Source organism: Nannobrachium achirus, assembly GCF_963921795.1.
Source record: "Nannobrachium achirus genome assembly, chromosome: 22".
In the NCBI taxonomy this organism is placed as follows: Eukaryota; Metazoa; Chordata; class Actinopteri; order Myctophiformes; family Myctophidae; genus Nannobrachium; species Nannobrachium achirus.
This window is the reverse complement of record NC_137829.1, coordinates 19,941,373-19,953,561: the sequence shown is the minus strand read 5'-3', so window position 1 is coordinate 19,953,561 and position 12,189 is coordinate 19,941,373. Positions and strand designations below refer to the sequence as shown.

General features: G+C 43.8%; 1 protein-coding gene across 3 annotated transcripts; it reads right to left on the bottom strand.

Moving 5' to 3' along the window:
- Positions 1-467: 467 nt before the first annotated feature.
- hao2 (hydroxyacid oxidase 2 (long chain)) lies at positions 468-11,741 on the bottom strand. Of its 3 annotated transcripts, none has more exons than XM_080753101.1 (8): positions 11,540-11,741; positions 10,066-10,233; positions 8,405-8,556; positions 7,051-7,334; positions 5,797-6,018; positions 2,728-2,886; positions 1,893-1,962; positions 468-1,125 (listed from the first exon to the last, which is right to left on the bottom strand). In XM_080753101.1, the coding sequence occupies exons 2-8, from the start codon at positions 10,194-10,196 to the stop codon at positions 1,070-1,072; spliced, it is 1,074 nt and encodes a 357-aa protein (XP_080609227.1). In that variant the 5' UTR covers positions 10,197-10,233; positions 11,540-11,741; the 3' UTR covers positions 468-1,069. The 3 variants fall into 3 exon arrangements, with proteins under 3 accessions (XP_080609227.1, XP_080609226.1, XP_080609228.1); XM_080753100.1 differs by having other exon boundaries at positions 10,066-10,218; positions 11,540-11,698; XM_080753102.1 differs by having other exon boundaries at positions 10,066-10,214; positions 11,540-11,607.
- Between the last annotated feature and the right edge of the window lie 448 nt (positions 11,742-12,189).

Here is a 12,189-nt window from a genome sequence, read left to right as displayed (position 1 = left end):
TACAAAAGCATTGTTAATAAAAGAAAACTGAATTGAAGTCTGCCGGGCTGGTTTGGCCTTTTACTGTGGTGGGAGTTTCAATGTAAAAAGGAAGTGGCAGTTGAATTAGTCAAATTGGCTGTGTGCACAATGCACATGCACTTGTCATCTCATCTTGTCAGTGATGACTTTATCTGGCTCATTTTGACCGGCGAATGAATACAAAAAAATCACTTTGTATTCATTGGTAGGTCAATTTTAATCGCAATGAAACACCTTAAGTGAGCTTATAGATTGCTTATTTTCGCTATTCTTTTTTTTTTTAACAATTTTTTTTTGGTACAATGTTGCACATTAAGTTAATCATCTGGGGACCCCCCAAAATAGTTTGGGGACCCCCCTGGGGGTCCCGACCCACAGGTTGAGAACCACTGATGTACAGTATGAGGCAGCGACTCCAGAAACATTAGGGAGCACTAGAACAACACTTTATGTCAGCAGGCATTTATTCAAACACTCTCATTGCAGCATTCATTTTGAAAGGCTGTAAGTCACCAATCATTACAGCCTTTACAATCAAATACAAATGTTCCACAGATTTAGTGATACAGTACATATCAATTTTCTCTGATCAAAATGCAAAAAAAGGAAAAAATAAATCTATCATTGTTCACTTAAAATAAAAATGTTCCACGGATTTAGTGATACAGTACTTATCAATATTCTCTGATCAAAATGCAAAAAAAAAGCTAAAATAAATCCATTATTGTTCACTTACTTAGTATGCCACCAAAATCACCCCCCCCCCCCCCCCCCCCACCTCACAGACAGTATGTCAGCCCTCTCTATTCACTCTCACACTCTTGCACTCTTTGATGAAGATAGATAGTGGATTATTGGCTACAAAGACTTGCACGTGTAGTGTCCATCTTATGAGCTTTTCATCCATGGAACTCAGCTTAATGGTAAAACAATAAAAGCTGATTGATTTGAATGATTTTAAGCTGAATAGCTCTTAATGTTTTTGAGTGTCTCTGTAGTATTGGACTTTACTTCTCACTCAATGTCGCCCTCTACTGGTGCCTCAGGCTCAGAGTCTAGAGAACTGAATGAGGTTCCTGTTGATCTCAGCCACATTCCTGCAACCTGTTTGAAGATGGTACGGATAGAGACATCATCATTTGAAACATAACCAATAGGGTGACCTACTAGTGTATTTATGCATTTATTTTTTGTTAAAAATATTTGAGGTTGTAGATTGAAATCTGGCATAATGTATTTTTGTAATCCTGGGAAGACACTAAATATCTCCCTGTACCCCTGAACTATTTGCATACAGAGACTGTGTAGAATAGATAGTCACAAATGCAATAGCTGCTGCGGTACTATGTTCCATGTCATGGTGTCCTTGGAGATTAAATTGAGACGCTGAAAAGCAAGATCTAAAATGTAAATTACACTTGCAGAAAAAGGCAATTTTCATGTACCTGTTCACTTACACTCACAAGGGAGCGTGGCATGAATTTGGAAGTGTGTATTGATATATTATAGCATCATTGTTTGGGGAAATAGCTTAAACGTGAAAACCTTGTGGTTTCCCTGGAACGGCTGTAAAAGCCATTGGTATTTCTCAAATCCCTTCTTGCCTTATATCTTTCAAACAGAACCGAATGTCCTCGTAATTTGCAGGAAAGTGCGCGTTGCACAGCGTTTGTATTGATTATGACTCGCAAAGCCACACATTTTGCATGTTGCACAGCACGCGTGTGTGTGTGTGTGTGTGTGTGTGTGTGTGTGTGTGTGTGTGTGTGTGTGTGTGTGTGTGTGTGTGTGTGTGTGTGTGTGTGTGTGTGTGTGTGTGTGTGTGTGTGTGTGTGTGTGTGTGTGTGTGTGTTGTATTTAACATGACTCACCAGACAAAGCCATGCACAGGCGGAACTCATCATTTAAGATCTGCAACACCTCTCGCACTCCCTCTTCACCCTGGAACAAGAAGGAGACAAACGATGATGCAATGATTTGAACATGTTACGCAATGTGCTGTGAGCTTGTAGATAGGATATTTTGGTGGAATTTTTGTGCAAGAAGGGGGACACAAGGCAAGGGTTTAGGCCGCTAACTCTCTGTGACCTCGCAATCAGAGAGTTCCTTCGCCAGCCCTTAGATTCCCTACTGCAGGGCTGCTAGATTTGCTGTACATGACATAACGTCAGAGATGCAGATTTCTACATTTATGCTCCCAAATCATGGAACACCTTACTTAATCCTTGGGGCGGCAGTCGCTCAGGGGTAGAGGTGCCGTCTTAGAACACAGACGGTTCCCGAAGGGTTCCCAGTTCGATCCCGGGCTCCCCTAGAGTTAGTGTCGAAGAGTCCTTGAGCAAGACTCTGTAGTTGCTTCCGGGTGAGCAGGTTAGTGCCTTGCATGGCTTCCTCTGCCATCGGTGTGTGAATGGGTGAATGAATGTAATGTACAATCTATGTAAAGCGCCTTCGATTAAGGCGCTACAAATGCACCATTTACCATTTAACCCATTAAAATCTGTCATTTTATATTTCTTTGGCTATTCATCAAAAATAGCAGATATACAAGCTCATAGTGCGTCACTTCATGCTGCTCAATGAACTTGTAGATCTGCTGTTTTTGAAAAATCTTTGTTATCTAGTTTGTTGAATATGATGGGGAATAATATTTTACAACTAAAATGCACAGGGGCAGTGTGAGCGCGCACACACTGGTTGTGTTACCTTGTAGGCCAGACCCCAGACGGCTGGTCTGCCGATGAACACACACTTGGCTCCCAAGGCCAGGGCCTTCAGCACGTCACTGCCTGTCCTGATGCCTCCGTCCAGGTACACCTCGATCCGGCCCTGTACCGTGTCCACGATCTCAGACAGGGCATCTATCTGTGAACACACACACACACACACACACACACACACACACACACACACACACACACACACACACACACACACACACACACACACACATATATATATATGTCATAGTATATTAGAGAAACAGCACATTCGAGACGCGGAGCACTCGTGGTGCGGCACGGGGCGGAGCAAGCGGTCGCCACAACAACGTACTCCAGGCGGTGCGCCGCTCTATTGTCCACGACACTGCGAGCGGCTACCGAAGCCCCCCTGTATCCACGAAGCCCAAACGAGTTACGAGGCCCCCCTGGGTCCACGAAGCCCCAAGCGGCGCGAAGGCCAGCGGACCTTGGTCCTGCTCTTCGCCCCCGAGCGCCGCAGGCGCGAGTGGCCGCGAAGAGCGGGCCAGGGCCGCGCGGCCGGCGGAGCGCCGCGCGAGTTACGAAGCCGTGGTGAATGCAATCGTTTTACGGCCTGGGCAAGCGCACGTTAAACGCCCTGTCCAAGTGACTACAATGGAGCTAATGGCTAGGCTAGGCTAGGCTAGGCTAGGCTAGGCTAGTAAATAAAGAGTAAACACTTCCGGTCTGCGGCGAGTTCAAAGCGTGACGTAACTCTCTTATATACACTCTGGTGAATGGCAGAGCAGTGGCTGACGTCGCCATCTGGTGGTGATTAGTGTGTGGTGAACGTCAAAACGAGTGCTCCTTGACAACTTTTACTGGTTTCTTGAACATACTGTAACATATATACTAGAAAAAAGCCCCCTGCGGGGGCCTGGCCCCTTATGTAAAAGTCCCCTGTACCCAGAGATGGATACAGTCCAGAGGGTAGCAAAGCAATACAAATTTCGGATAGCTCAACATTAAATATGCAGTTTTTTTACACACACACACACACACACACACACACACACACACACACACACACACACACACGCACACACACACACGCTCTCTAAAGGCACAAATGCAACACTTACACGAATGACACACACACACACACACACACACACATGGAGTAAAAGTAACAGCACGCACACACGTGCGTGCACATTGTTTCTCGTTGTCTCACTGTTTCTGCCAAGCAGGATTTAGAAGCACGACACAGTATACACACGTGTGGTCGGCGCGCGTGCGCGTGCGCGCGTGCACAGTCATACAAATGAGAGTGAATAAAGCAAAAATAAACATCACAATCTGTCAGCAAGTATTGAAAGAAAGTGAACAAAATTAAGTAAATAATCACCTGTTGTTGATGCTGTTGCTGCTGCTGCTTTAACCACGCGTAAATAGTGTTTGCGTTTATGACGGCCAAGGGATGTCTTTTTTTTTCGTCCCATGTTTTTACACGGGAAGATCTGTCCCTATAAAGGCGATGTCGTTTCTTGAATTTGACTTCGAGAGATTGCATCGCCGACGCTGAACTGAGCGAACAGTGTGTTTACTTTTAAATGTATATAATGTACAGTCCTGTTTGCTGGTTGTGTCTGTGTGACGATAACTCTGCACCATAGCAGTACTGGGAAAGATGGATAACCACGGCCCGGACTCATTTTTGAAGCTTGTGATTGGCTGAACCGGACGTAGGGAGCGCTCCGTTGTAGTCACTTGGACCGCGCGAGGTGCACCAAAACCCAATAAATCATTGCGTTTATCGTGCACTTCAGGCCTTACGGCCTGGGCATAAATAGAACGGTTTCCATCCATCTTTCCCAGTGGGATCCATAATCAGGCGAGCAGTACGTGCTATGAGTACGTGACGCGAAGAGTACGACAGCTGTTGGCACATGCGCAGTTGGGTGGGCCTAGCGGGCATTGGGCAAAATAGCTGGCTAAAAAGCGCCTGAATAATTTCGTTTTATATTAACTGTACGCCAATGTAAGTACATTGATAGTGGCAAATGTGCCTATAACGTTGGCAGAGTACTGATCAGTACATATGCCAAGTGTGGAACCTCTAGGATTAGTGGTTTGCTGGGAATAGGGAGCATACGCCATTTGGCACTCCATGGACCCCTTCTCCAATAACTATATGTAAGATGTAAGATATATATATATATATATATGTGTGTGTATATATATATATATATATATATATATATATATATATATATATATATATATATATATATATATTTGTTTTTTTTTTTACATAAAAAAGTTTGAGAACCATGTTAGAAGAAGGATTTAGAAGACATTTATAGAATCGGGTCAAAAATATTAAAAGACACAAATGTTCAAGATTTTTCAAAAATAGCAGATATACAAGCTCACAGCGCGGCACAGAGTGAGCTAGTAGATCTGCTATTCTTTTTATAGTTATAGCATAAAATAATGGGTAAAGTGGTTTAAATCTAAAGTGACAGTGATTTGTGTGCAGGCCTAAATGGGATATTTATTTTTTCAAGCAGTTGCAAAAGTGCTTAAAATAGCCAATCTACATGCATAGTCACGGCCACGGTTCTCAACCTGTGGGCCGGCCCGGGACCCCCCCAGAGGGGTCCCCAAATTATTTTGGGGGGTCCTAGATGATTAACTTAATGTGCAACATTGTTCTCTCACTCAACAGTAAACAAACCAACATCAAGTTTAAGTGTATACAGAGGGTATCTATCTGCACATTTCTAAAGTGACAGTTTAAGGTCTTTTAAATGACAAAATGTACATTGGCCAAATTGTCAAATATTATAAGCTGAAATTGTGAAAATAGCCGATCTACATGCGCACAACGCCTCACAATGCGGGCGTTGTGAGCATGTAGATCGGCTATTTTCAAAATGGAACCATATTATACAAAATGAAATTCCTCAACTCTTTAGAGCTGGGTCCCCAGCTCGAATGTGATTATTTTGGGGGTCGCGGCCTGAAAAGGTTGAGAACCACTGGTTTAGAAGCAAGAAAGAGTAGTGCTACTGCCAGGAGGTTATCTGACCGTGGCGGGTCCTCCGTCCAGCTGCCGGCCTCCGTGGTTGGACACGATGATCCCCTGGACCCCGTGCTCCACGGCTAGCTCGGCGTCCTCCTTGGTGAGGATGCCCTTGATGATGATGGGCAGCCGGGTGAGAGACTGCAGCCAGTAGACGTCCTTCCAGCTGATGGAGGGGTCCAGGGTGTTGGCAGGGATTCCGTACTCCTCTGCGTTTGCTGCCTCTTGCTTTTTACAGGGACATGCAGGACAGATGAAATGCTTAGAAACAGGAACGTGCAGAGAACGTTAGAGAGGCAGGGGCTGAAATTTCTAAAAGGGCCTTTTCATGGAAATATAGCCGACCTCCAAGTTCACGACACGTTGTGCTGCGACGCATTGTGAGCTTTGAGCTTTTTGGTGCTTGATACCACACTGAACTAAGCATAATCAAGTCAATACTGGAGATGTGGCATACAGCATGGATTTCTACATAGAGAGGGCAATTCTTTCAACATAAGATGCTGCATTCAAGTTCAGGAGAGTTTGGACTCTTGAATGCTGCCTTCAGGTATGGCATGGAAAGGAGGCATTTGAGTTTCTTTCACCATTGTAGAAACCGCATTCATGGTCTGGAGAGGGCACTTTTTACAGAAGGATTAAAGGGCTCAAGCCCCCTTTGATATCTATGTGTGCACTTGCCTGCTTAGAAATGCATCATGAGCTCGCAACGTGAGATTGTAGATACTACTGTATTTTCAGTTGCGATATTATTTGGTATCGCACGAAAACAGGAGTGTGTGCCTACTAGTATAGAGCCCAGTGGCAGTGGGTTTAAGTGGTTGAGTAAAAGTAGAAATATTTTTACATCAGTGAAAAAGAAAATGTGTGCGCCTGGTGGCCTAGTGGACCAGGCGCATACCATATAGGCATTGCCATTTCGGCATCAATGCCTGTGGGCGTCGCCGGTTCGATTCCCGATCCGGGCGACCTTTGCCGCATGTCACTCCCTGTCTCTCCCCCATTTCCTGTCAGTCTACTGTCCTATCCAATAAAGGCTAAAAGCCCAAAAACAAATCTTTAAAAAAAAAAGAAAATGTAAAATGTTTAGTGCTCCATTAACTAGGGATGTCACGATTGCACATTTAAGTTGACGATTAATTGTCACACAAATAATTGCGATTGTGTTATTGGATGTTGGAACATTGGAACATAATACAATTTAAATTTCTTGGGTTTTTATTTGCTTGATTTGTGACAGGCCTATACGCAGCACAATACCTGGAACATGCCGTCAAAGTTCTTGACCTTGAGGTGCGGCGGCAGCTTGAACTGGTTGCGGATGTCGTTGCGGCGCTTGCCGGTGTAGGGCACGTCGACGGTGAGCACCAGCGCCTTGTAGCCCAGCGCCTCCACGCGGTGCACGATCTGCTCCGACAGCTTCCGGTCGCGGTACACGTACAGCTGGAACCAGCGGTAGCCGTTGGGCGCAGCCGCCACGATCTCCTCCACCGAGCAGGTGGAGTAGGTGCTGCTGATGTAGCAGGTGTTCACCGTCTCCGAGGCTGTTTGAGGGAGGGGAGTGGAGGGCATAGGATAGGTTAAGTGGAAGGGATTTGTTTGAGTGAGGGTTACTGTCATACTGTAAGTAAGCCTTGCCAAGCCCTGAGGCCCATATGGCAGGAGCCAGGGACGTGCTGGGCCCCTGATTCAGCCCGGGAAAAAGAGTTGGAGAGGCCCTCATTGCGCGCTATAGCGCTGCTGCTACTCAAAGATTTGCCATTTCAGATCATGACAAGTGACAACCCAGTGGGCCAATTACTGTACATGAGTTATATTTCGTCGTTGTCGGGTGGAAAGTTTGTTTTGTATTTATCATTTTAAAAATGATTTAAACTAGTGAAAACAGCCGATCTACAAGCACACAACGCCTCGCACCGCGAGGCGTTGTGTGCTTGTAGATCTGCTGTTTTCACTTTTGTGCAACGGCCTTATATGATGAAGCAGGGCTTTGCTGACATTTTATTTTGATTTTTTTCCTAATGGCCGGCCTGGACCGGCCGGGAATGAACCGGCCGTTCGGGAGTTGTCCCGCTTTTCCCAATGGCCAGCACGTCCCTGGCAGGAGCCTATCTCCTTAGCATGATGCAGCTTGATATGTCGAGGGGACTTACTACAAGGCCACTGAACTGGAATACTGTCATACTGTGCAACGTTCATTTTAGTAGACTTTTGGTGGTGGAAAAAGTACTCACATACTGCAAGTAAAAGTATCAATACTGCAACGTAGATGCGGACTAAAATCATTGATTATGCGGGCAGAAATCCTTGATTTTGCAAAATATGCAGGGTATTACGTGATTTTATGCAGTGAAATTGCGTAAAGTTGCAGAATATGCTAAAAGTTGTGAAATATGTGACATGCGAAATATGCTGGGGTTTATTTGATTTTTTGCTGTGAAATATGCTGGTAGTTCCGAAATATTCGGGCAGAAATATGCGATTATCCAGCCTTTTTGAAAATATGTGACCCCTGCATAATCTGCGGCATTTGGCTGATTATGCATTTTTCTGGAGGGTCTCTCTCTCTCTCTCTCTCCCTCTCTCTCTCTCTCTCTCTCTCTCACTCTCTCACCCCTGGCTGTGGCCACCTCTCCTTCATGCCAGGCCAGACAATGAAAGGCGGTAGGCGCGATGCCCACTGGGAAGCTGATCTCTGTGCCCTGCACTGTGGTCCTGGTGTCACTCACCGACACGTCCCGCAGGATGCGTGGCCTCAGACGGATCCTGAACCAGGGAGGGAACAGAACAGATAACATGAAGTGGTAGAGCAGTGGTTCTCAACCTTTTCAGGCCGCGACCCCCAAAAGAATCATATTTGAACTGGGGACCCCCACCCACCCAGCGCAAGCACTTGGAATTGCATGACTTGGCATTACATTTAGATTAACTCGATCTATTGACAATTTGACCAATGTTTGACCAGAGGTACTAAAAAGGTCTTTAAAGTCCTTAATTTGTAACTTTAGAAATGTGCAGATACCCTTAATAGACTTATACTGTATGCTGGTCTGTTTACCGTTGAGTGAGAGTTAACATTTAGCAAAATATCTGGGGACCCCCCAAAATAATTTGGAGACCCCCCCAGGGACTGCCCTACATCTCATCAGTCCTACTTTGGTTAGGGTTAGGTTTTAAGGTTAGGTTTAGGCATAGTTTTACTGAGGTTAGGGTTTGGGTTAGGTTTAGGCATAGTTTTACTGAGGTTAGGGTTAGGTTTAGGTTTAGGCATAGTATTTTTCACCAGGTTAACATTCACCAGATTCAGACTAATGGGATTAGTCGTAATTAATGCCCTACTTTGTCATTCTATGTCACAGTCACACAAATGTTGCAAAAATTGCCAATCTACAAGCTCAAAGCGTGTCGCACTGCATTCATTTCAAATGCATTTATAGTTAGAGCGGGTCATGTTTGCATGTTTGGAATTGGAACAGCTTAAATCAATAATATATCAGTATTCCAATATTAACCTGTGGGCCGCATTAAGTGAAAGTGGGGGCCGCCAGTTGCCCATGTATGAGTTAAATGAACACTTGATTTATTCACCTTTAAAACTTTGGTTTTCGGTCAGTTTGTAGGGCAGTGAACACTTATTCTGGGTGTATATACCGTAAATGGTTGAATAATGTGTTTAGAAATCTTGAAGCCCTTGAATCATGCTGTGAGCGTGTCCCTGAACTTGTGTATCTCTAATAGTTGTTATGTCCTTGGCTGTGCACCGATTCCTCACCATTTTTTGTATCAGCAGAATGACCCTGCTGCTGAGATGTGTTCTGTTTGAGGGTCATTCAGACCGCTCCGCAACTATCTAATGCTTAAATCTATGCTCCGTCATACGATGGCAGAATGCAACAGAAATAGCAGACCTACAGAGTCTGAGACACTGCCATGAAAGTATACATCAGGTCAAGTGGTTTGAACTATTCTGCTAAATGTGCTTGAAATGTATGTTCAGTGTTCACATATTATTACAAATATACAAAAGTCGGTCAGTAGTTACCTGTAAAGTGTAAACATATCTTTTCTCGAATACATTACACACGGTAAGTATTTGAAACAGATGCAGGCACGCGCACACACACGCACGAGCGCCCACACACTCCATACTGTTTGTGAATAGATCTTGATACAGTATCTCCAGCTCTCTCAAGTGCTTTTTTGTATGGTATTGCTGTATTAATTTGTACGTGTTTCTGTTTACTGTACCTTCTTAAAATACATTTTTTACCGTACCGTTTGTAAGCCACCAGATTATCATCCCTGGTGCAGCACTCGTCTGCTCCCGCGGCGTAGTAATCCCAGGTTGCCTTGGACAGATGTGCCTTTGCGTACTCTTCAAAGTCTGTGAGGCATACCATTGACATCTCGGCGCAGCGACCACCCTCTCTGTGGACAGTCAGGCTATTTTTGAAAAATCGTGAACATTTGTGCTCTTTAGTCTTTTAGTCTTTACATATTTGAAATCCTTCTAAGGTTTTTTGAAAAACCTATGTTTCTATGTCAGTGGTGCTCAAAATCTTTCATGTGAAGGACCCCCAAAATGATATTTGGCCACAGACCCCCCCATCTCAAACTATTTAGTTCCAGGGCCCCCCTGGGACCCCCTCGATGACCACTGGGGGTCCCCATACCCTACTTTGAGAAGCGCTGCACTGACATAACAGGCAAGAGTGCCGGAACACAGGCACAGATACGGCCAGGATTCAGACAATAATTGTCAGAAGAACAGGCTACATTAACAGACTGGCAGAAACAGCTGATCAGACAAACCACTCTACATAGTTTAGACGGGGGGCTACTGTCTGGCCCACACCAACCCCAGTAATAATCGCGGTATAAGAGCAGCAACAACACTAGTATATCGTCGTTGTCGGTCGGCTGGAAATCTCATATCTCAAAATTTGTACGTTCTTTCGCAAATCATACAAGGCCGTCGCACAAAAGTAGTGAAAACTAGAAAAAAAATAGAAAAATCTACAAGCACACAATGCCTCGCACCGCCAGGCGTTGTGTGCTTGTAGATCGGCTGTTTTGGACATACAAGATTTTCACCCGACAACGACGATATCTGAACTGTCACTGGAGTAGCGTGAACACCGCCATCGCCCCCTGAATTGTTGTGGCCCTCGGCTTGGTACCCTAGACAAAATTCGGCCCTTGGGGAAAACTAATTGGGGAACCCTGTAGTATAGCTTCAAAGAACTGTATCTACGACCATTGCTGAGAAACTTCAGAAAGTCTGTTGAATTATTACACTGCTGAGCACAATAATATCTCTTTTCAGTGTTACACATCATGAACACTATCTATTGGATGTTAGTTCACAAACTCCACAATGATTAAGTATTAACCTATGTCAGCCTGGGCAACAAAGCTGTACTTTTGAAGAATATATCAACAATACATGAATGAACTACAAGTCCTTCAAGATGGTTTGGTGCGTAGCATATAAGGAAAGCGGCACGGTGCACTTACAGTACCAAGGCCTTTTTTTTTGTCTAGCTCTAGCTCAAATTTCAACAACCAAGCAATTCAAAGTGCTTTAGATTAAACATTACGCTTTATGACATGAAGACGCTGAGAAAAATAAGCAAAGGACATTAATAATATGACATTTGAAAACAATAAAATTAGTCAAGTGAATAACCCTCAATAAAAGGCAGAACGTTTTTTAGCTTTGATTTAAAAGAACAGAGTTGTAGCAGACCTGCAGTTTTCTGTCTGGGTTTGTTCCAGAATCCAGATATGTGGTACAAAAGAACTGAAGAGTGCCAAAGAGTTTCCCAAGCTTAATACTTGAATATGTTGTGCAATGTAGACCAATATACCACTTGGGTCTGGACTCTGGTCTAAAACATTTTCAAATGCCTCCTGCCTCCTAAAATAATTTCTTAGAGCAGCTTTGTGAATCAGTCAGTTTGAGCCATAAGATAAAAGTTCATCTGCTGTGTGGAAAGAATGTACTCTGAACTCCTTTATTGATTAACTTTACCTCAAATCAACTAAAACTAGGGCTGTCACGATTACACTTATAAGTTGACGATTAATTGCGATCAACAATTGAATTGTCTTTTTGGAATTGAAACATTAGAACATATTATGAATACAACTTAGATTTTTTTTAAGCTTAATAATCACAAATTGCAAAGGGCATATTTGACAAATTATTTACATATTTAATAATTTTATACATTATACACTACAAAAGCATAAATGGCTGATCTACAAGCTTACAACGCGTCACTTTGTGATACGTTGTAAGCGTGTAGATCTCCTATCTCTCTATTTTGGTAAATGTTTGAAATCTGTGAAAATATTTCAACATGGAAACAATTATAACGATAATTGCCATTAAAC

What these genes read in the sequence shown, in the direction of transcription:
- hao2 (XM_080753101.1), bottom strand. Translation starts at nt 10,196, where the DNA reads ATGTCAATGGTATGCCTCACAGACTTTGAAGAGTACGCAAAGGCACAT. An exon ending in AATCTGGTGGCTTACAAACG is followed by an intron (nt 8,557 to 10,065) that starts GTACGGTAAAAA and finishes TCCCTGGTTCAG; the next exon opens with GATCCGTCTGAGGCCACGCA. An exon ending in CCTGTGCATGGCTTTGTCTG is followed by an intron (nt 1,126 to 1,892) that starts GTGAGTCATGTT and finishes ATCTTCAAACAG; the next exon opens with GTTGCAGGAATGTGGCTGAG.